Source organism: Rhopalosiphum padi, chromosome 3, assembly GCF_020882245.1.
Source record: "Rhopalosiphum padi isolate XX-2018 chromosome 3, ASM2088224v1, whole genome shotgun sequence".
Classification (NCBI taxonomy): Eukaryota; Metazoa; Arthropoda; class Insecta; order Hemiptera; family Aphididae; genus Rhopalosiphum; species Rhopalosiphum padi.
The window spans coordinates 77,640,076-77,665,141 of NC_083599.1; the positions used below are offsets into that span (position 1 = coordinate 77,640,076).

Consider the following 25,066-nt stretch of genomic DNA (forward strand, 5'->3'; position numbering starts at 1 on the left):
CCGGTCTAAAACCATGCTGGCTATTGTCTAAAATGTTATTGATCAAGGATCATTTGAGCTAGAACCAATTTTTCTAACAATTTACCAATTTGTACTAGACCAGAGATGGGGCGATAATTTTTGACGTTAGATTTATTGCCTTTCTTGAAAACGGGTGAAGTGTTATATACAGAGGAGAAATAATCTGAGAATAAATTAGCAATAGCCGCACCATTATTAGCAATAGTATCACCTAAGAATACAGAATTGGGTATACCATGAGACTTAGTATTAAAGTTAACCCAGTTCCAAAAATATTTCGGGTTACTTATAATTTCACTTTCTGACCGGTGTATAAAATCATGAAAAACAATTTTAGACTGCGATTTATATTGAGAACGCAACAAGGAGAATTTTTCATAATTTGATTTACTTTTATTTTTGATATAAATTGAATGAGCTTTATTTTTCTTCCAAACAAGGGTTTTGAGTTCTTTGTTGAACCAGTAAGGGAAATTATGGGAAGTGCTTCTGGTTTTTTGAGGGACAAAAGAGTGTAAAGCTTCTAAAAGTGCGTGTTGGAGTACAAGCGCCGCTGCCTCAGTATTGAGGTGTCTAAAAGTATTCAACCAATTAAAAGAATTAAAATATAGGTTCGCATTAATATAATCACCTTTCACATAATTGTAGATTGTTCTGTCGTTGTTAAGAATAGGCTGAGAGATAGGTAAACGAACATTAATTTGAATTGGAGGGTGGCATGGGTCAATAAAGGACAAACGGGTCGTCGTAAAGATTTATGGAGCTCTCTAGGAGATTAGAAAACACCAAATCTAGAATATTTCCATGAGCATTAATGATAGAATTAAACTGGTATAGATTTAACACAGAACAACTCTCAATAAGAGAACTTCCTACTTGGGAAGAAAGGAAGTTGACACACTTAAGCCCGTGCTTATCACTTTCCCAGGATAGGGAGGGAATATTATAATCACCACAAATGATAAACTTACAATTCGGAAAAGAAGAGTCAATAGACTCTAAGACTGAGAGGTGATTTAAGTATAACTGTAAATCACTATTAGGTGGAAAGTATACGGCACAAAAAATAATCAAAAGATCACCAACTATAACATTGACAAAGACTTGTTCAACGTTTAAAGTATCAATATTAAGCAATTTGGAATTAAAAGTCTTCTTAATAGCGACGAGAACTCCTCCACCACGGTTATGAGGACTAGTTTTTTCGGTTCTGTCACGTCGAAATACGTTATGCTGGGTAAAACCTAACTCATTGTCAAAGAAAGTGTTATTTAACCATGTATCAGTAAATATTATAAAATCATGAGTAGATGAAGGTATTGAACATTTTAATAAATTTAATTTGGTCCTTAGACCACGGATATTTTGGTAGTAACCAGAGAGAAGAGAATTGATACAAACAGAAGGCTTATTAAAAAACACATTTGATTTATAATTATTGAACATTGATTTTAACTTACTAGTATAACTATTGGGCTTAGCCCTATCATTTAGTTTTTTTTAATATTTATAATTTTAGGAATTCCATTGAAATATCGAACTTTTATATCCTTTTCTCCTGCCTCGGATCTGTTCTTGAAATCTATGTATACTTCCTTTATGTGACGGCGTTCTGCCTGAGTGCGGTCTTTGACGAGGGAGTTATTTTGCACAGTGGTTGGAGATTCGCGTTTTACTTTGATAAGGGACGTTAAAATTTTATCAGCATCACAAGGATTCCGTAAAATCAATTTAATTGCCCGTTGATTTGATGAAGATGGATGACCCAATCTTGAAATGTTAGCTATTACATCCGAATTGATAGATAGTAGGGTAAAAAGCTCGTTAATTTTATTGTTGTCGTGTATTATACGCTCTTTAGCAACCATTTCAATAGATTCCTTAACACCATGTAAGATAACATTAAGAGAGCTTTTGGACATTAAGAACCTCATTCCTGACAACCAGGGAAAAGTCTGTAGTATTAAAATCCAAAACTGATTTTTGGGTTTCTAATGCTTTAACCCTGTCTTCGAGACGCTGTGTTTTATTTTGACACTCAGCTAGAGCCGAGTCTAATTTGTTTAAATGCGTTGATAAATCATCAATACGAGAATTAATTAATTTAAAGCTTTTGTCCTGATTAGAAGACAACGTGCTAATCATTTTAGCTAAGTCGCTTAATGTAAGAGTGTTATTCGATTTAACAGCATCTACGGTTATTTTTGGTGTAATAGGCATAGTTATAGAGTGTATAGGACAGATCCAATTACTATTTGGTTTTTTGTAGAGTGTGAGAGACTTAGGTGGTATATCCAGACAAGATGAATGGTAAAGGGTAAAACAAATCGAACAACCAATTGATGATGAATGACGTGGAACAGCTATGTTGCATACAGGACAATTGGTTGGTATTAATCAATTATAAATATTCCGAGTTCCGTATAAGACGTGGAATGAAACTTGAAACCGTTAAAACGATGTATAACAGGTAAAGTGTGCTATCAACGGTGGGCAATTAAAGCGTATTGCGATATGTAAGAGTATAATAAAAATAATATTTATAATAAAATCATGACCTTGACGAGTAGAACGTTGTATCGGCGATAACACCATGACGGAACAGCGGAAACGACGCGTATTATATACTTATATGGCACAACTCACAAAGCAAAGATGATAATATGAAATAAATATAAACGGATTTTAAACAGCGTAATATTATCGAGAAAGAACTAATGACTGCGATAATAAGTACGGAGAGAACAAACATACGTCTTGTCTCAACCGTGGTCAAAACTGTACTGTACTATCGATTCATTTAGGGTTAAATCACGACAAAATCATGATGGAAAAATCGTTGTAAAATTTAATTCAAAATCAATTAAAGATTCAATTATAACAAATATGAAATCCCGTTACAAAGACAAAAACCCGCTAATGGCAAAAGATATACATATAAATTTCGGTAACTCTAAGGTCATTAACGACCAACTTACTCAAAACAATAAAAAACTGTTATGGCAGTCAAATTAAATTCCGGAGTAAGTGCCCCGATCGGATCTCCGGGGGGCGCAACTACAGGCCGCGTTATGATCAACGAACCCCAGTATATTGGATCCTGGAATATCAGAGGATTACTTCAGCAAGGAAAATTATGTCAGATTGAAAGAGAAATGGAAAGGTGTAACATCAAAATTCTAGGCTTATCCGAAACACACCAGAGAGATAAAGGACATTTTAAATCATCCGGCGAAAACCAGATCATGTGCTCAGGAAATGGTACCAACTCTAGGAATGGTGTGGCTGTGATTGTGGACAAAAGATGGTCCCATTCAATAATAGAATATATAGCAGTCAACGATAGAATAATCGTGGTAAAACTCCAAACACCAATTTGGAAAGATAATCATATCTCCAGGAACAGCAAATTGCGACTACTTAAGGCACTTACCTTCTCAGTGATGCTCTACGGATCCGAAACATGGACACTTAAAGTAGAAGATGTAAAACGCATAAACGCCTTTGAGATGTGGGCCTACAGGAGGATGTTGAGAATTTCTTGGATGGAGAGGAGAACCAACTCCTCAATTTTGGCCGTGCTAATGTGGAAACAAGACTGGCAGTGGTGTGCAAACAGAGAATTCTAAGGTTTTTTGGCCACATCATAAGAAGGGATGGATCGAGTCTGGAGAAGCTGATAATCGAAGGAAAAATAGAAGGGAAAAGAAGCCGTGGAAGAACACCCATGCGTTGGATAGACCAGATCAAAACCATCACTGGCTATCCCCTGGAAGAGGCCATTCGATCGGCAGAAAACCGTGAACTTTGGAAAGAGATTGTTGCCAAAGTCAATTGATGGGTCACCAAACTTCCGCTTTTGGAAGATGGACTTAAGAAAAAAAAAATAGTATGATTAATTTCCAAAATTTCGATTTTAAATTTTTAAATGTAAATAGTAATTTAGAATATAATACACAGAATATAAATAGCTTAAATGAAATTGTCAAAAATAAAAATGACTGCTTTGTTCTTAGCATGAATATTCGAAGTATTCACAAACACTTTAATGAACTTATTATTTTTTTAAGTACTACTGATATTAAATTTGATATAATATGCTTGTTTGAAACATGGTTGGAAAAGGATACTTTTGATTTTCATATTGATGGTTTTTCAAGTTATAATTATTATAGTAAATTGAATAAATCAGATGATATAATAGTATTCGTTAAAAACTCAATAAAAATTTGTTCAAGATATAATATTATTATTATCTATCGCGTTATTCCGAGACTAAGTTCGACGACCTTTGTATAGATTAAGCTCGGCAAGTTCAACAGTCGTCCCCTCCTCTCTTGCCTATAAGACAACCGTGGACATCCACCTACGCTCAGTTCGTACTGTTCTTCCGCGACCGTCGTACGAGACGTCGCCTTTGTCGCGTGTGCGGCGTTTTTTCATTGTGGGCCATTTTGTGCCATTTTTTGTGTCATTCGCGGTATCGTTGACGTAGTTTTATTAAAAACCATTTGCGGACCGTTTCTTTAATTATACCTCTTTTTTATATCCTGTCGTGCGGGATATCGCCACTGTTGTGCGTTGTGCGTGGGCGCATTTAGTCGTATTTTGGCCGTGTGAGCCGTTGATGCATGATACCGCGTATTAATACTTATTTATTAATTGCAAGATCGCTGCATCGTCTAAGGTATTATTATTGTGTCGTTGTGCGGGACGTCGTCATTAATTTTCGTCTCGTCCCTTGCTCCATTACGAGTACGTGAAGTACGTAATAAAAATATCTCGCAAATTAGTGTGTCAATGACCTGGCGCCTGTCACCTAAAATAGAGTGATATCGGATCCAGTAATTAAACGCAGCAAGTCTGGTGGTCACACTGCGAGGGTATCAGCCGTCGGCGGAGATTAGCAGATTATTGGTATCGTTAATTTTGTTTATATACTATCCGTGATAACAGTGATATCGATCACGTTCATTATTATTATTTATTATTGATTGTCAATTCTATTATTTTTCTATTCATTTTATTTGGGCGCCCGTATTTTTATTATAATATTGTGTCTGTGTATTTTATATGACGAGTGTTTCAATATATTTTTATAGCACGACGGTGCACATAAATTAATAGTTTATTTGTTATAATATTGGTCACCCACTCCATGTACGATAGCTTATTATATAATCTGGGTTTTTATTAGCTTGCCATCCTAGGCTAACCGCCTTACGTAGGAGCCTGGTGGTACATTTCTGGTAGCAGAGCGTGGTTGCTTTTACGGTATTTTATTTGTTTTTTGTATATCAACGTTCGTACATCGGTGTGACGTGTTCCAGCTATTATTTTGCGTGGTATATTGATATATTATATAGATATATTTAGGTACGCGTTTCTATTAGTTTATACTTATACGTCACAAAATACGCAATTTTATATTATTTTACGTATATTTAATTAATTAGTTTTATTGTGTTATTAATTTATTTTGCGCCATGGACGTACAAGAGATAGCACGTATTAACCGCGTATTGAAAAGAGCGACTATGAGACGCGATGAATGTATTAGGCGTATTAACGCAATGCACGAGCTCGCGGTGCGATGTGAAACTGAGTTAAGTTTGATCACTCAGCTATCATTTCTTGTCGACGAAGTCGACGTTATATGGTCAGAATTTACCGCTGAGAGTAATACAGTGATTGATTGCTTAATAGATTTAGGTAGAGAATCAGAGTATTCCATTGGTCAGGTCGCGGATCTTCGTAACTTGATTTCTATTTCCCGTGCAACAGTCAATCGTCACACTCAAAGTGACCAAATTAACGTGTCTGTCCGTAGAGAATCCCTAATATCTGTTCCGGAGCCGGTATCGGTGCATAATTTAAATATAAACGACGACAGGGAAAGTCAGGTAGGTTCGGTTAAGAGCGGGGCGGCGCGTAGCTCTACAGCATTTGGTGTAAATGTCCCGGGAGGTAGCGTCCGCAGCGGACATACAATTACGCGTACTACATCTCATGTAAAACCGGCCCGGTTGCCGGAGATACCACTACCCACATTTAATGGTGATATTTTTAAGTGGCTTATGTTCCGAGATCGTTTCATGTCCATGGTTGATCAACATTCTACCATCGCGGACATCGACAAATTTTATTATTTAACGGGTTGCTTGCGAGATAGGGCGTTAGAGGCAATCGCTGGCATACCGGTAAGTGGCGACAATTATTCACTCGCTTGGGCCACGTTAACAGCGCGCTTTGACAAGCCGCGCTTAGTTGCGTCTTCATTGTTAGACAAATTATTAACAGCACCGAAATCGTCGAACGAAAATCTAACAGAATTGAATAAATTTTTATTGGTTTTTGATGAGGGGGTCTCCGTACTAGATTCAATGAACCTCCCGAATCTTGGTGATTTTATTTTATTTTCGGTCGCGTCGCGTTGCTTGCCGTCGTATACGGTTAAGCTTTTTGAAGCGCAATTGTCAAATAGCTTTCCAACAGTTAGGGAACTTTTGACGTTCGTAAAATCACGTGTTAACGTTCTAGAATGCATACCGAATGATGCGGTCCATAAAATAGTAAAGCAGCCATTGCAAAAGTCATCTCACACTTCGAAAGGTTATACATCTGCCCCTAGTAACTATAAACGGCAACAACCAACTTCGTTAGTGTCTAGTACCGTATCGTCGAAATCAAAAGGGCCGTGCCCTATTTGTAAAGGGTCTCATGCAATTTCGTCATGCCAAAAATTTACCGGGTGGTCCGCCGGCACTCGCGAAACGTGGGTCCGTGAAAACAGGCGATGTTTTCGTTGCTTGCGCGCTGGTCATTGGGCCCCAGAGTGCAAGTCACCGGTACAATGTGATAAGTGCTCGTATAAACATCATCCGTTATTACACTCGCGCGATAGAAATAACGGTTCAACATCTGACAATCAGGTACCGTGCGATGAACCGCCGTCTCAATCGTCCCTTCTTGGTAGTGACTGTCAGCAATCGTCATCGGTTATTTTAGGGACCGTTTTAGTCCACATTCGTGACTGTGGTGGTGTGTTGCACACTGTACGCGCTCTAGTCGACTCCGCTTCGCAAATAAGCGCGATCACCGCAGATTGCTCCGCTCAATTGGGCTTGAAAGTTACCCGTTGGACCGCCCCTGTATCTGGGTTATCAGGTGCGTCGGTACCCAACGTTAAGGGATTGGTAACTTGTGATATTCAACCTCGATTTTCGAACGAACCATTTATAAATTTTACCGCATGGGTGTTCCCCACAATTACCGTTAATATGCCTAGCCAGTCAATATCCAATCAGGTAGCAGATAAGTATAAAAATTTAGCCCTAGCAGATCCCTCGTTCACAATACCAAGTAAGGTTGATTTACTACTCGGCGCAGACATATTTGCGCGTATTCTGAACGGTAAACGTGTGTCAGTGGGTGACTCATATCCTGTAGCATTCGGTTCAATATTTGGTTGGATAATAATCGGGCCCGTCCCCTCTTCAAATAGTTATGTTTCCACTTCACATCACATCTCTTTGGTTTCTTCAATCGAATCCTTAATGGATAAGTTCTGGCAGGTTGAGGAACCAGAAACAGCTCCAGAGACTTTTACTTGTGACGGAAAATGTGAAGAGATGTTCCGTGATAAATGTTCACGTGACGACTCCGGGCGTTTTGTCGTACCCTTGTTGTTCCGCCAAACGGTCGCGGACAATACCTTTTCTGGCTCGCGCGCTGTCGCGGTCAAACGTTTCGAGTCCCTTGAGCGAAAGCTCACATCAGACAGCCGACTTCGCGAGGCGTATTGTAAATTTATGGCTGAATACTTGTCTTTAGGACACATGTCCCCAGCTTCGTCTACAGGTTCATATTTTATCCCTCACCATGCTGTGTTCAAATCTTCCGACCCACAAGATAAAATCCGTGTCGTATTTGACGCGTCCGCCCAATCGTTTTCTAGTACATCATTAAACCAATGTTTATTCGCGGGTCCAAAATTACAACAGGACGTTATTGATGTACTAATGCGGTTTCGTCTACCGCGTTACGCATTCACCGCGGACATTAATAAAATGTACCGACAGATTTTATTAGTTCCCGAACATCGTTGTTATCAACACATCCTATGGCGTGCGTCCCCGCAAGATGAACTTAAAGCATACGAACTAAATACTGTAACGTATGGGGTAAATTGTGCCCCGTTTTTAGCTATACGAGTGCTTCGAAAAATTGCCGAGTCCGATTGTGCGGACGTTCCCGCTGTCCGTGACGCTTTAATGTTCAATACTTATGTAGATGATATCTGCGTTGGGGGAGACACAATAGACGAAGTAATCGCACTCCAAACCGATTTAATTAACGTACTACAAAGGGCAGGAATGAGCTTAAAAAAGTGGTCAAGCAATACCGTCGCGGTGTTAGATAGGGTACTCCCTGAAGATAGGGCCGGCGGGATGTTGTCTTTTGACGATGACACTCGGAGCGGTTCCAAGGTACTAGGGCTTCAGTGGTCACAACGCGATGACACATTTTTATATATTGTTCAACCTGAACGTTTAGTTTCAACTAAGCGGGGTATGCTGTCGCTAATTGCCCGCATATTCGACCCGCTTGGTCTATTAGCGCCCGTGATATTTTTTGCAAAACAATTAATGCAACGAGTATGGCAACTTGGTATTTCATGGGATGATCCGTTGCCCCCTGAAATAGTCGACGTGTGGAATAGGTTCGTTACAGATCTCCCCGTGTTACAACAAGTAACTATTCCCCGTTTCATTGGTACTCAGCTTGGCGTACAAGGTGTTCTATGTGGTTTCTGTGACGCGTCCGAGAAGGGCTATTCTGCGGTCGTTTATTTAAGGTTATCTAACCAATCCGGACCACCATTAGTGTCATTGTTAGGTGCTAAAACCAAAACAGCTCCCCTCAAGGCGTCGACAATTCCACGGTTGGAACTATGTGCGGCGGTCTTACTCGCTCGGTGGATGGTTCGAATTAAGACCGCGTTAAACAACAAAGTTAAAATAGTTAACTTATATGCATGGTCAGACTCGACTACTGTACTTAGTTGGCTGAAGGTACCACATGAAAAATTTAAGGTTTTTGTTTCAAACCGTATACACAAAGTGATAACGTTACTACCCGACTGTCACTGGGATTATATATCGTCGCTTAATAACCCGGCAGATTGCGCGTCGCGAGGCATTTTCCCTACGGACTTAGTCCATCATAAATTATATTGGTATGGGCCCGAAATTCTATATCGTGATGTGCTCGATGGGCCGGCGTTAAGTCAGGACATCAATCTCAACAATTTACCGGAATTAAAAACCGTGTCGCCAGCGACGTTAGTGACTAAGACAAGTGATCCCCCCGAACCGGAATGGTACTCACGTTTTTCCTCATATCCTCGTATGATACGTGTTGTAGCTTATGTGTACCGTTTTATTCAAATTTGTAAGCGTCGTCAGATAATCTTAGCTCCATTTTTAACTCGCGTCGAATTGGACCACGCCGCCGTGGTCATCGCTAAATGCTCACAACGCGTTACGTTAGGTAAACTACTTCACGACCTGTTACACAACCGTCCGATTAGCGTTGGACCTGTAGCTCGTCTCCGCCCGTTCATAGATCAACGCGGTCTCATTTGTGTTGGCGGCCGCCTGTCAAATGCAGATGTGCCGGAGACACAAAAACACCCAATCTTACTAGGCAAGACGTCGCATTTATCCATTTTATTGATTCGTCATTGGCACGAAGTTACCGGTCACGGTGGACCGAGAATATTAACATCTCTTATTAACCAGTCCTACTGGATTCTATCACTTAATACGCTTATTAGGTCTGTCCTTTGTAAATGTGTCACTTGCGTCCGCCTAGCGTCAGTTAATCCGCAACCCATCATGTCCGACTTACCTACGTCTCGGGTGTCCGAATGTCATCCGTTTTCGCGTGTCGGAATTGACTTCGCCGGTCCTATTGTAATGACTGAACACCGTTTACGCAAGGCCCGTCAGTTCAAGGTATATATTGCCGTATTTGTATGCTTCACGGTAAAGGCTGTACACCTTGAATATGTGTCTGATTTGTCGACGGATGCGTTCTTAGCATCGTTACAACGATTCGTCGCACGTCGCGGACTCCCTACGGACATTTACACCGATTGTGGTACAAACTTTGTCGGGGCATCAAATCAACTACGTACGCTTGTCAATAATTCCGGTTTTAAGGACCATCTCATTTCCCATTTCCACTGCACTTGGCATTTTAATCCCCCCGGTGCACCCCATTTCGGAGGGTTATGGGAAGCGGCTGTGCGTTCGGCAAAACGTTTAATGACACGCATTATGGGAGAACATACTTTCTCCGTTGAGGAATTGAGCACAATGTTGTGCCGCATAGAGGCTATTTTAAACTCTCGCCCTTTGGTTCAACTTTCGTCCGACCCGACGGAATACGATTGTCTTACCCCAGGGCATTTTTTAATAGGCCGCCCGCTACTCTCGATCCCTGAAGTGAATATAGTTGATACGGCGCTCCCTTTAGCTCAACGCTGGAAATTGATAAATCAATGCGCACAGCCTTTCTGGCACCGCTGGCGCAATGAATATTTAAATACTCTCCAAATGCGGAATCGTTGGACGACCGATGTGCCCAACATTTCTATCAACGATATGGTTATTGTTAAAGAACCTAACGTTCCCCCGTTACGATGGCGTATGGCGCGAGTCCAAGAGGTGTTTCCCGGGGCGGACGGAGTAGTGCGTGTAGTTCGTTTGCGTACCGCAACGGGAACTATCAAGCGCCCAGTCGTTAAAATTGTAAAATTACCAAGCGCTTAAAATTTATAACCACCTTATATAATATTATATCATTATAGACTGCAATACAACATGTCTTATTTACTACCTAGCTGTCTATTACTATCGTATCACCACGTGTAAATTTGCTCGAACCATGAAATTACTGCGGGCTCCACTGGGATGGCAACTTGTGTAAGGGGCGTACGGAGTTTTATATTGATATAAACTACTAATTATTTATTATTACCATTTTTGTGTATAAAAAAAAAAAAAATGTATATAACTTATTTATTCATGAATTTATCACAAATCATGACAATTGTATTTGTGTATTATTATTGCCTTTTGTAATTTTTTGACTATTATTATTTTTTAAACTATGCGCCCTTTGCCAGAGTTACATGGGTGACCATTTAAATATATTTTTAAAATTTTTATTTCACATTATGATTTATTATGTTATTTTACTAAATTTATTTTTATTTATTTTTTCCTTATTTGTATTGAATAGATTTGTCATATTTGGCAACATATTGTTTATGTATTTATTTATTTATTTATTTATTTTTTGGATTATGTACTTTTCAATTATGTATAAATAGGATTGTCATCTCTTCAATCAACTTATCATACAGCCACCTTGATCAATCGATACATGCTTCACCATCTCTATACACTACAGTTTGGAAGCCGCCCTTACGTCTTCCAAGGGGGGAGGATGTTCAAGATATAATATTATTATTATCTATCGCGTTATTCCGAGACTAAGTTCGACGACCTTTGTATAGATTAAGCTCGGCAAGTTCAACAGTCGTCCCCTCCTCTCTTGCCTATAAGACAACCGTGGACATCCACCTACGCTCAGTTCGTACTGTTCTTCCGCGACCGTCGTACGAGACGTCGCCTTTGTCGCGTGTGCGGCGTTTTTTCATTGTGGGCCATTTTGTGCCATTTTTTGTGTCATTCGCGGTATCGTTGACGTAGTTTTATTAAAAACCATTTGCGGACCGTTTCTTTAATTATACCTCTTTTTTATATCCTGTCGTGCGGGATATCGCCACTGTTGTGCGTTGTGCGTGGGCGCATTTAGTCGTATTTTGGCCGTGTGAGCCGTTGATGCATGATACCGCGTATTAATACTTATTTATTAATTGCAAGATCGCTGCATCGTCTAAGGTATTATTATTGTGTCGTTGTGCGGGACGTCGTCATTAATTTTCGTCTCGTCCCTTGCTCCATTACGAGTACGTGAAGTACGTAATAAAAATATCTCGCAAATTAGTGTGTCAATGACCTGGCGCCTGTCACCTAAAATAGAGTGATATCGGATCCAGTAATTAAACGCAGCAAGTCTGGTGGTCACACTGCGAGGGTATCAGCCGTCGGCGGAGATTAGCAGATTATTGGTATCGTTAATTTTGTTTATATACTATCCGTGATAACAGTGATATCGATCACGTTCATTATTATTATTTATTATTGATTGTCAATTCTATTATTTTTCTATTCATTTTATTTGGGCGCCCGTATTTTTATTATAATATTGTGTCTGTGTATTTTATATGACGAGTGTTTCAATATATTTTTATAGCACGACGGTGCACATAAATTAATAGTTTATTTGTTATAATATTGGTCACCCACTCCATGTACGATAGCTTATTATATAATCTGGGTTTTTATTAGCTTGCCATCCTAGGCTAACCGCCTTACGTAGGAGCCTGGTGGTACAAAATTAATTCGATAAATTTTAGTGTGATTAATTTCTATAGCTCTCTGAATTTTAACATTATATTGAATGAGTCTGCTCTTAATTTAATTTGTATTTATCGGTCTCCAAGTTTACTTCAAGAAAGTTTTTTAGATAGTTTAGAAATTTTTTTGTACTTGATAATAATATTTCGTGTATATTATGTGGTGATATAAATATTGATTTAAATAAAATAAATGCAGTTTCAGTTAGATACCTAAATATTCTTAGTTTTTATGGATTTAAATCTTGCATAAATAAAGACACTAGAGTAAATATTACGAGTGGTTCTTCAACTTGTATTGATCATATTTTTTTAAAGAATGTTAATGATTTTGATAATATAATTGGGTATGTATGTCAAAATAATATAACTGACCATTATAGTACAATTCTATCTTTAAATAAAATCGGTTTAGTTATACAAAATAATAATATTTCTAGTGTAAAAAAAAATCGACTATATACTTTTTGATAAACTAAAGTTTTTTCTGAGCAGCGAAAATTGGGATAACGTGTTAAACTCGACGAATGTAGATACTGCAGTCGAACTTTTCTTTTCTAAGATAGAAAATTATATAAAAATATGTAAATCAACAAAATGTATATGTTTATCTAAATCTAAAATTAAAATTAAAAAATGGATTACACCCGGTATAGTAATCTCAATAAGACGTAGAGACAAGCTTTTTCATAAATTAAAAAAACAACCATTCAATTTTAAACTTAAAATTAAATATAAAACATATCAAAACCTATTAACTAAAGTTATTAAATGTGCTAGAGATATGTACTTCACAAAAATATTATTATGTCAAAAGGCGATTCCAAACAACTTTGGAATTTAATAAATGAAGCTATGTATAATAAAGCGAACAATAATAAAAATGTAAACATTTCTTTGGTAACTGATTCCAAAAATAAAATAATAACTGATGATGCTGATATTGCTAATGAATTTAATACATTTTTTGCTACAGTTGGTGCATAAATATAAAATATTATTATAATTATAAAATTAAAACCCATATCCCTGCTATTAATTATAAATCCAAAATTAAAGTTAACACAAATTCAATTTTTCTTAGCAATATTACTAAGGATGAAATTAAAAAACATATTCTCAACTGCAAAGATAGCAGAATCCTTTTATTGTTGTAACTTGGCAAACTATATATTGAAACAAATAGTAGGCTATATTTTAGATCCATTAGAGTATATTTTTAATTTATCTCTTTCTTTAGGAATTTTCCCAAATTTATTTAAATATATTCTAATTATACCACTTTTTAAACTAGGTGATAAAAAAAATTGATCAAATTATCGTCCAATTTCCTTAACATATACGTTACCAAAAGTTTTGGAGAAATGTCTTAAAATACGTTTATATAATTTACTTGAGAAATCTAATGTTTTTTCTAAAAACCAATTTGGTTTTAGGCAAAATAAAGGTAAATCAATTGCTTTACAAACACTCGTCAGTTGTATACATAATAATTTAGATGAGGGTAATTTAACACTTGGCATATTTCTTGATGTCACAAAAGCATTTGATTCCGTTGACCATAAAATATTATTAAATAAGTTAGATAAATATGATATTAGAGGGATCATTGTCTCATGCAAGTCTCATGCAAAAGAAATACTAACAAATCTATATTTTTATAAATTTAAAAGTGTCAGTTTTAACCATAATTATTCTACTCGTCAAAATAGATAAAATGTTTTTAAATTAAAAATATATAATACAGAATTTGGGAAAAAAGATCCCTTTAATAAAGGTATATATTTATGTATGAAGTACGATATACCTATTAAACAATTTTTATTTTATAATGATTATGAACATTATAAAAAGTATATTAAGCATAAAATTAAAACTTGTTTATAAAACCTACACTTGTGCTGAGTTTAAATATTGTTCCTGTCTTATAATTTATTGTTTAATTATTACTTTATTTGTATAAACTTAAGTTATAAATTTTGATAAGAATTAGTAGTTGTCTTAAAATTGTAAACACACCTTAAAATTAGAACTGTTGTCTCCTCCACAAGCCTAGGCTTTGGAGACAATCATTTAAATTTTTTTTACTTGTATAATGTATTTTAATTTTTTTCTTAACCCTACACTGCACGATGTTCCACATTTGGAACAATTTATAAACCGTTAATATTGGCTCTTGTTTTGTTGATATTATTTCAATGTGTAGTTTTAATGAATCTGTATAGATGTGTTGTAATGTTGTATATATAACGGAATATACGAGGCGGGAGTCAACAAATACCGATTCGACAAAAATTAATTATTAAATTGTCAACGGCGATGACGGAAACGGAGCGATCGGGCAGTCGTGGTGTGTTACGGCTGACAACTGTTTTATTAATTTTTCTAATATCTTTAAATTATTTCGTTGTGTTATTATATGTTTATTTTATTTCAATTAATATAACTTTGTTTTTTTTCTCATATCAAGGTACGCACCCAAGCGTTTGTGGCGAGGAAACACTTTAGTAGAAAATAGCAAGACACTATAATACCTTATTTCTCTTCCAGTACTCGTTATCGTGGTCAGTTGAGAAATAGTACGATTTTGTCCAGGTTAAAGAGATCTCACTCTCAAACATCCAGTACTCGTTATCGTGGTCAGTTGTTTGAGAGTGAAGCAACCTTAGAGTTGTAACGTATAAACCCTGCGAGGTCTTATTAAATTGTCCTTTGCGTAGTACTCGTTATCGTGGTCACCAAAGGATTGTTGAGTAAGCGCTCACCGCAGGTGTCGATACTACTTGTTTGACGGTATGGGAATCGGATACCGAGATACCTATTTTATACGTAAACCATCGCGTGACGTATACGACAGTTCCCAACAATAAATTTTGGCAGAAACAGGAATCATACCTTTTTCGCGGCTGTAGCCCATTTGCGCCCAAGAGCAGCCCGTTTGCGCCCCGAGGGTTATGGACATTTGCGCCCAAAATAAAAAACTTAACACCCCGATTTATAGTCTAAATGCGCCCATTTTGCATGCAACGTTGCCGTTGTCTTTTTAAAATTTAAAAACCCTACGTAAAATCAAAATTAATAAAAAGTAATAATTTTAAAAATAATGTTAAATACTACACAGTATGCATGTTATAGGTACCTATATAAATATTATTTATATTGCATTAAATTATAAATTTCAAATAGAAATATTTTTACGTAAAATCAAAATAATTCGCTTTTGGCGAAAAAGGGCTATGCGGAAATCAGGGAACCGGGTTTTTAGCTGAAACAGGACATGCCCATTTACACGGTGCTTATTACTTGTCATTACTCATTAGGGTTTGTTACTCGTGTCTTGCACTAATTCCACACTTAATAAAAAAGTAGGTACCTAGTGCTTAGTAACCACGAGTGCGAGTGAAAAGAAACCCGTTGTTCGATCCTTTTGTCCAAAATTGATTACCGCCGGTCTTGGACAGGGGTATGATAAGTGACCGCGCTCGGTCACCCGTGAAGTTGGCATCACTGACGTGTACGTCGCCCTGGTTCGGGCACGACGCATACGCCGCCGCCAACGGTCTTTTGTCTTGTTTTTACGTTCGTTCCGTTCCGTTCGCCGTTGCGTATAATTCACTTGCTCTCGTGTCACCGGCCATCTTGTTGCAGAAAGTGTGCTCACACCACAAGATTGGTCTTTTGCTATTGCTATCAGCATATTATAAATCCGTTCCGATCAACTATATTACGCTCAGATCGCGCTCCCGATCGAATGCGTAATAATTACGTCGCACTGTGTTCCGTTCCGTTCGCCGTTGCGTATAAATCACGTGCTCTCGTGTCAACGGCCATCTTGTTGCAGAAAGTGTGCTCACACCACAAGATTGGTCTTTTGCTATTGCTATCAGCATATTATAAATCTGATCCGATTTACTGTATGATCCATACATCGAATTCGTCATAATTACGTGTGTGTCGAAACGATAATAGGTATACATCGCGTGTGCGTATTAACGGTGTTCTCCGTCACCCACGTGTTCCAGCCAGATTCAGATCCGACACATAGCAGCTCCGCCTTGAATCAAGATCGATTGCAGCTCAGTACAGTCCAGGCAGTTCCGCCCATCATCCGAGTGTTCCCTCAGAGCGGTGTTCCCCGCCCCCTTATTTCACTACACGCTCGTAGTCGCGTACAGTTAATATTTATATGTAAAATATATACACTCGTGTTACTTATACCATTGGTTATATTCATTTTTACAAACAAGTGTTACCTATTACTCCCAAAGCTCCGGAGGACCGTGTGTCCGACGACAACCTTGTTAAAAGGCTCGTTGGTACAAACATTTGGTAGCAGAGCGTGGTTTGATTGTTCCATCAGACTTTGGTACTCAGGATCCGGGTGAGTGATGCATTATTGTTTGTAGTTGTGGCGTTTGGTTATAAGATGTATTGTCATTTATCCCTATTATCTTATTTATATGTCATATCTAGTGTCAGTGGCGTTGAACTGTCATTAGGTCTGCGTTAGCAGTGACATATACTAGTTTTTATATTATTATATATTACCATTGTGCTCCCAATGTTAATATATTCAGTATAAGTGCTATTTGTCAATATATTTATTTAATTCAATGACTGCTCAGTCATTATAGTGTTATTGACATAGTAAATTAGTAAAATTAATATTTTATTTTGGCTGATTGTTAAATTATATTCACAATAGCTGCTCGAGTGAGTGATATAGTATCAGTTTTTAATTATTAAAATTTAATTATTACAATTTAAATTAATTATACACATTTATGTGGTGTTAACAGTGCTCCCTGTATTAAATTGACATGCACCTATTTTAATATTTATATATTAGGTATAGGTATTGCTCGCTAGCTGCTGGTCTAGTTATTACATATTACATTGATGATATTTTAAGCAAATTGCTCATTTGTTTATTACTTATTTTATTATTATTTTTTATTTTATTACATGCTGGTTAATAATTTATTTTTAATATTAATATAATTAATGTGTATGTTATGAGCCTATACTAGTGTATGGTAATTTACTATATTATATATTATCTGGGTTTAATTATTTAATTTGATCAAAGTTATTATAATTATTTTGTTGTTATTTTGTATGAATGGTCACCCGGTTACACTTTAACATTATTTAGAATTACAGAAGGTGCTCTCCTCTCGTTGTTGATTATTCTTTATTGTTGATTTTGTCCTAGTGCATACTGTTAAGTGGTGTCGTTAACTTTAACAAGTGAGTTAGTACTGCTCTGTACTATTTTCGTTAACCTATTATATTGTTATCTACCAAGTTTTGGGCAATATGGCTGGTGCTGAACGTGACGTTAGAGCTAAGGAGCGAGTGATCCTACGTAGGGATCAATTGATAGCTCGGATTCGCCAAATCCATGCGTTGGCTACTAGCTCTGCCTCGGATCAGTCCAAACAAGCTCAGCTAGCTATAGCTATTGTTGATCTTGACGCTCTATGGAGTAATTTTGAAGTAGAAAACAATAATTTATTAGAAATACTTTCCAATTTAGATCAATTGGGGGAGTATTCATTAGATATTGAAACTAATACTCGGTGACTGGTGATTGAAGCTAAGGCCTTGTGTAATGTCCAGTCTACTCCGGTCGTTGGCGTGATAAGTGATAACTGATTCACTGATATATTTAATTTTCGTAACAGTTTATTTTAGTACTTTACCGATATTTTAATATTTATTCTAATTTCAAATATTAAAATTCATTGTGGAATCTATAGCTATAATACAAATTAATAATCAAATATTTTTAGTGTTAATACTTACGAACAATTACCTATGTAGTTATGCACCTATATTTAATAACAGAACAATATTGTTAATTGTAAACTTTTTAATTAGTGGACTGTAGGTTAATTAATAGAATTTAGTTTACGGTAGTACATTGATTTATTTGTGTGGCGATGGACAGTCGAACGCGTACTGACAGTGGTACGATTAGATATAATAATATAATATAAGATAATATGCTTTTAGCAAGCGATAATAGGCGACAAAATCCGATTGACAATATATACATATCTATAACAAAAATGTACGCTTCAACAAATATTTAATTATATACAAAAGAAAACAAAGAAATAGGTTTTTTGTAATGCGTAAAGGACATAACATTACATTTATTTTTGATAAATCTTGATTTTTTTTTTTAAAATTCTGCGCATTCGCAACAAAATAATTTTTTTTTAAATGGCACCCCCCATTTTTGAGTTCAGATTTGAATTATGTGCATTTTTTCAATCAACTTTGACCTTTAAAGTTTTGCTCTATCTTCAAAGTTGGCCACTGAATTGATTAAGCTGAATGGTAATACCTTAAACTAGTAGTTTCTACCTCTGTGTAAGAAAGCAGTGATCTCACGACAGTCCTCTCTCAATGGGCACTGCCAGTACCCAGCCGTTAAGTCAATGGAACTGAGGTACTTCATGCCTTGGAAATTCATAAGTGTTTCTTCCATATTTGTCGGGCATTCCCGATCAGGTATTATTACTGTATTGATTTTACGTGCATCCAAGCATAACCTGATGTCGCCGTTTTTCTTTTCTGTACAAACTATGGGTGATAACCATGGTGAAGTAGATCTTTCGATTATTCCCAACTTCAGCATGCGTTGTATTTCCGCATCAACCTTAGGGATTCGAGCTACTGGTATTCGGTATTGCCGTTGGTGTATAGGGTCTCCTGGTTTGACCCGTATCTGGCATTGAAACTTTTCAATTTTCCCCGGCTGGTCCGAAAATATCTCTTCGTATTTGTTGAGTAATGATACGAATATTTGTTTCTCCTTATTGGTGAGGGCTATTTGATTGTCTTCAGGATTCTCATTCACTTCGACGTTGAGTAGGTGCTCCTGAAAGTTGATTAATCGAGGTTTTTAGTTTGCGAACGGTACTTGTGTAATACTTTGTCGATTTTGAATTGGATCGTCTGTTCGCTGAACTTGATTTGGGCATCATATTTCTTTAAGATGTCGGCACCAATTATTCCTTTTTCTTTTAGGTTTGAATGAAACTTGAATGAAATTTGTTTGTATGTATTCATTCCCGATTTTACATTCACAGAAAATTTGTTTATACTCTATTCCAAATGAGACCAGGCTAAGGCGGCCAAGTTGTGCGCATGGGCGTGGCTTCACTACGAGCACGGACCTCGAACTGTGCCGCCGCGGAGCGACGTAATTAGTCTATCGTAAACCAGTGACCTGAACACATAACTTAAATTGCATTGTATACTCTGAAACAGATGGTGTGCGGAGCGGTACGGCGCAATGTATTTTTCCTTACCGTCACTCGCGCAGTCGCGCGCCACATAATCACATACGTACGTCAGTACACGCTATCAGTACAAAATCGATTTTCTTTTGCTTAATTTATAATTTTTATTACCTAATGTTGTAGGTACGTATAAACAAATTTCTATAATTTAATTATTTACACTTTATTATAATAAAAAACAAATTTCTATATTTTTTAATTATTTAATTTTGATTATAATAAAAAAAGATTAAAAACATAAAGCATGATAAAAAAAATAAAAATCATACAAAAATTTAAACATGATAGAAAAATATAAATTAGTTACTCCGAAGAATCTGATGAGGTTGTTTCTCCTGTTAACGTCATAATACAAGGTTCCAAAGAATCTATCATATCATCCATGATATCGTCCGCTTTCCATATTCGGCACTCTTCTTCAATGACGTGTTTTATGAAATTTTTCCAATTTTGAGGAGTAACCCTTTCAATAGCTGTATTTAGTAGTTGGCGAACATCGTTGATTTTGAAAGTGGTGTTGTTCTGCTTCACGTATCCTTTTACCATCGCCCATGCCAATTCAATTGGATTGAATTTACAATGGTACGGTGGTAATCGGAGTACGGTGTGTCCTTTGTCCTTGGCCAAGTTTTAGATTACATACGATTTGAATTGAGGTCGCATTTGTCTTGATATCGCCAGAAGTTCGGGCTTCAATAACGACGACAACGGTCGTTCGCAATCGACATTCTTGGAAATGAGCCACTCCAATATAACTGCTTTTTTCCAACTGGCATTTGGATATTTTTCCATTTTTACCGAATGGTACGGCGCATTGTCCATGACGATAATGGAATTTGGGTCGAGTACAGGGAGAATGTTTTCGAACCCCTCTTTGAAGTTATCTCCATTCATCTCGTCATGATAATCGCCGGTATTTTTTTTTGAAATGAAACACAGCAGGCCACCTGGAAGAAAACCATTCTCCGACCCAATATGTAGTATAATGAGCCGCTTACCTTTACCGGACGGGTTTTGTGGACCGGTCGTGAGGCCTTTGTTAAATACATCGTGTTTGGAGAGAACCGTATTGTTCTTCCAAACACGATCGACACAATCGCCGGCGTTCAACCAAGTCTCGTCCAGATAGTATATAGTTCGACCTTCTTCTCTGTATTTTCGAATGTCGTATAAATACTTACGACGCCAAACGATAAGGTCTTCCCTCTCGGTCAGAACACTGCATCTTTTTCTTTTTGTAAAAACAAAATCCAAGTTTTTGATGACACGATACAAAGATGTTCTTTTAAAATTTAGAAGCGACGGATCCGCGTTGACATCAAATAAAATTCGGTCTATGGTTGGTAGTTCACGCTTTAACCAAACAGAATGGATTGTCCGACGTAATCCTGTGCGGTCCAGATCATCAATTTTGTCAAACAGTGAAGCCTTTGCTCTTCTCCTGTTGGGAGAAGATACTGTTTTTGTGGTTTTGTACTGACTGATAGTATTCTTTACGTTGTCTCGTCCCAAACCAGTTAACTCTCTAATACGCTTAATAATATCCAAATATTTTATGCTTGGTGTATTAGAAATGATATCCTTGTAAATATTAACAATAATTATTTTTTGACGACTGGGCACAAACTGTAAAAAACATATAAATAATAATAAATAGGTAATAACATTTTAAATATCAAATAATTAAATATTTGAATATTATATTAATTGTTATGTGTTTTTATTTGGGTAAAAACTGTTAATATTATTACTTACTTTTCCAGTTTTATTTTTCGTTTTTGGAGAAATAGTAGTTACTTCTTCAGGCTGCAGAGGCATACAACCTTCGACTTCAGGGATATCACCCGTAATTATTTCTGTATTATCTTCCATTATATAATACGTAAAACACAAATTATAATCACAAAAAAATCGGTTTAAACGGACTGTCGCGTAATTCACCGGTAAGCATGTAAGCGTCGACGCGTTATGTTGCAGCACGGTATACACATACCGTCGGCGTCGAACGTACGCCGCCGCCGCCGCCGCCGGTAGAGCTACAGTCAAACAGGTGGTTGATGTAGTGGGGAGTAAAATAGGTGGAGCCTGACCGCCGCCCGACGAAATCTGGTCGCCGCCGTAGCCTGGTCTCATTTGGAATAGAGTATAGATACTTTGCAGATTTTTTTTCCTACTGCATTGCTTATTTGTATCCCCGTCACCGGAAGTTGTGGTATTTTTTGGTTCTTCTGTGTGACGATATCCACTACTTCTTTGGTAAGTACACTGATCGTTGCTTCTGTATCAATGAGTAACATGACATCCTCTCCTTCTATGGTACACTGAATATATGGGCTGACCGACTGGTTCGTGGTGTTTAATGAGTTGATAGCGTGTTGCTCAATATTACTTGTTCGTGCTTGCTCTTCATTATTTGTTACTACCTGATTGATTTTTTCGATCTGCTGTTGACCACTCGGTTGGGTGTCTCCGCGTTTGTCATTGTTGCGTTGTGTTTGGTTATTCCAGCGGTTGTTGCGTGGTGGCATATCACTCCATCCATTGCTCCGTGTATTATTCCAGTTGTTATTAGTCTGACCACTCTGGTTACTATTGATGTTGGAATCGTTTTGATTTGTTTTCTGCTGACTTGTTTTGTTTTCCGTGGGTTGATCGCCTTGTCCTTCTTCGCCTAATATTTTCATGGCTGTAATAATTGTGCACTCCGGCAACGACACCAATATTGCCCTCAGGTATCCTGGATAGTGTCGAGCTATATGCTTCACTATTTCCTGTTCGGACAATCGCGGTACCTCTAAGTGCCTAATTTTAGTCGCCCATGTAGCAAAATGTTCACGGTAATTGGTGTTGGCTGGTACGTGTTTTATACTTAAGCATTGACACCATACCTGTATTTGGATCTCCCTGGACCAGAATTCGTCTATGAACGCTTTTTTGAAGTCGTCATAACTGGTTAGTTGGAATCGGATAGTGGAAAACCAACTCGATGCAGCAGCTTTCAAACAATCACCCACAATTATTATTTTCTCGCCGATATATGACTGTTTTATCGCGAAATGTTCTTCAAGTCGATAAAGAAAATCCTTCGGGTGAACGTCGCGGTTGTTTCCGTAGAATATCGGACGCGATATTTCCGTGTTGTGCATTTGTTCAGGTTTGTTATTATGTTCATTGTGCACTGGTTGTCGATTGTTACGATCGTATTTGATTTTTACGTCGTTGAGTTGTTCTTCGATCAATTCAATTTTCCTCGTAATTTTCTTCTATTTCTCCAATTTTCCGATTATTCTCGTCTTCCAGATTGTTACATTTTTCTTCTAGTCGGTTGATTTTTTGTAACAACTGTTCTACTAGATATCGGCTATTTTTTCTACTTCAGTTTTAAATGCATTGAAAGCTTCTTCAGATATATTTTTCTTGGTAGCCATTTTTTTTTTAAAGATGTAGTATTTTTTCTTAGTCTCATAGGTCGAAGTAGAATTTGCTTCCTAATCGAGCACTGTAGTTGGGCGCCAATGTAATGAAATGCCGTTGTCAAGTTTCTACTCAATATATTTAATATTACATCAGTATTTTCATTAAGTTTTACAATACGTTCCTTTTTGAATCTATATTATACTCAAAAGAGTTTACAATAAAAATAAGCTATTGGGGTTTACATATAAGGGTGGGAATAGGTGACATAGAACTCACGGTTGTTTTCCGGTAGTCTTCAATCTGGATCGTTCCTGTAACGCGGCGGCTCAACTCGTTTGGCGGCAGCTCGACGTTGAATGTGTTCCTCTTCTTCGGTTGGCAGTGGCGGACTTACTGGTCTCTTCTCACGGCAGCACGAATGGTTAACGGGAAAACGATAGAATCGCAGGGTAGCCTGTAGCACACTTCCGTGACTAACGGTGTTTATAACCGTCCGGTGGATGCAGGCTGGGGTTAATAGCTGTTGATTGTTTGGTAATCGTATCTGTGTATAACGAGGTTTTAAGACCGTCCAGTATACGATATACCGCACTCAGCGGGACGAAGGTGGTTTTTACATTGGCCACTGGCTAGTATATCTGTTATTGCATAGCGTAGCTTCGCATGAACCATAGTTGTGTCTTTTATAATTCCTAATCAATGCATATTTCATAAGATGCATTGGGACATGGTAATATATAGTTCAGAATCCAAAGATTCTGAATATATAAATAATTTGGTGCTGAAGTGAAAAGTTCTTAGGAAAACTTATTTTCTTTTGGTGGGCGGCGGACCGTCAGAGAGTACTTGGCTCTTCCGCGCTATCTATGTTGTGTTGCGGCCGGAGTTGGTTGCGTTTGATGGTGGTTGCCGGTTCTGTTGTACGCATGAGCGCGTGGCGTGTACGTAATATTATAGTAGGGTGACGGGCCACAGGAGGACGCTACCTTCGTGGGAACTCCGTTTTATCCCGTTACAAGCTGGACAATCACATGTCTCATTCTCAATGTCTACTGAATAAAACATGTTTTCAACTGTAGATGATGACACATAATATAAATGTTCATTTTGTTTTTGAACAATCAACCCTTTGGACAGTTGGCAAAATTTTTGGAAGTGGAATTCTGGTTTACTTACCCGCACATTCGCATATTTTAATAATCTCCGCCTATGGTAATCTTCCAAAGTATTTCCAACAAAATCAACCAACGCTGCTGCATTAAAAGCCTTACACCTTTCAAGAACTATGTCTTTAAACACACGTATTGATGATTCAACAATGTTGTTGGTGTTGTGTCCTCTAGTTCGAAGTGTAGACCTACACGCAATACACCATTCTTTTTTACGATTTAAAAGCAATGCACAATGGTTCTTAAATCTTGGATATTTTTCTGAAGTTTGATCTGTTTTCATTAATATATCTACCATTTCTACTAAGTTTTCTTCGTTATCTGCATAAGCAACACTGCGAAAAGTTTCATCAAATGTTTTCGATCTTAATTAGCAATTTCATGTTTAGAGTCCCATAACCAACGCTACATAGCCTGAAGGACGTTAAAAATGCACAGAAGTAAATTTGAGTGAGGAAAAACCGATTTTAATGCATTTCTCTCGGCAGAGCTATCATCAGTCATCATAACAAGGGGTTCTCCTCTCCCTCCGAATGCAGCAGGTCCTAATACCGACTTTAACTGTGCAAAACCAAGTGTTTAATTTTCTT

At 37.4% G+C, this 25,066-nt stretch overlaps 2 protein-coding genes across 2 annotated transcripts; one reads left to right on the plus strand and one right to left on the minus strand.

Moving 5' to 3' along the window:
- The first annotated feature begins 5,507 nt into the window (after positions 1 to 5,507).
- Positions 5,508 to 17,084, plus strand: LOC132925786 (uncharacterized). The gene is made up of 3 exons (XM_060990150.1): positions 5,508 to 10,778; positions 16,843 to 16,955; positions 17,048 to 17,084. Exons 1-3 carry the CDS (start codon positions 5,508 to 5,510, stop codon positions 17,082 to 17,084), a joined length of 5,421 nt encoding a protein of 1,806 aa, XP_060846133.1.
- A 3,436-nt stretch (positions 17,085 to 20,520) lies between these two features.
- LOC132925787 (uncharacterized) lies at positions 20,521 to 21,762 on the minus strand. The gene is made up of 2 exons (XM_060990151.1): positions 21,688 to 21,762; positions 20,521 to 21,516 (listed from the first exon to the last, which is right to left on the minus strand). The coding sequence occupies exons 1-2, from the start codon at positions 21,760 to 21,762 to the stop codon at positions 20,521 to 20,523; spliced, it is 1,071 nt and encodes a 356-aa protein (XP_060846134.1).
- Between the last annotated feature and the right edge of the window lie 3,304 nt (positions 21,763 to 25,066).

Bases quoted from the DNA above. Each gene is read 5' to 3' on its own strand.
- LOC132925787 (XM_060990151.1), bottom strand. From the start codon at position 21,762: ATGGAAGATAATACAGAAATAATTACGGGTGATATCCCTGAAGTCGAA. The intron at 21,517-21,687 runs GTAACTACTATT...TGTTTTTTACAG, and splicing joins TGCCTCTGCAGCCTGAAGAA to TTTGTGCCCAGTCGTCAAAA.
- LOC132925786 (XM_060990150.1), top strand. From the start codon at position 5,508: ATGGACGTACAAGAGATAGCACGTATTAACCGCGTATTGAAAAGAGCG. The intron at 10,779-16,842 runs GTGCGTGTAGTT...TTACTCCCAAAG, and splicing joins TTCCCGGGGCGGACGGAGTA to CTCCGGAGGACCGTGTGTCC. The intron at 16,956-17,047 runs GTGAGTGATGCA...TGTCATATCTAG, and splicing joins CTTTGGTACTCAGGATCCGG to TGTCAGTGGCGTTGAACTGT.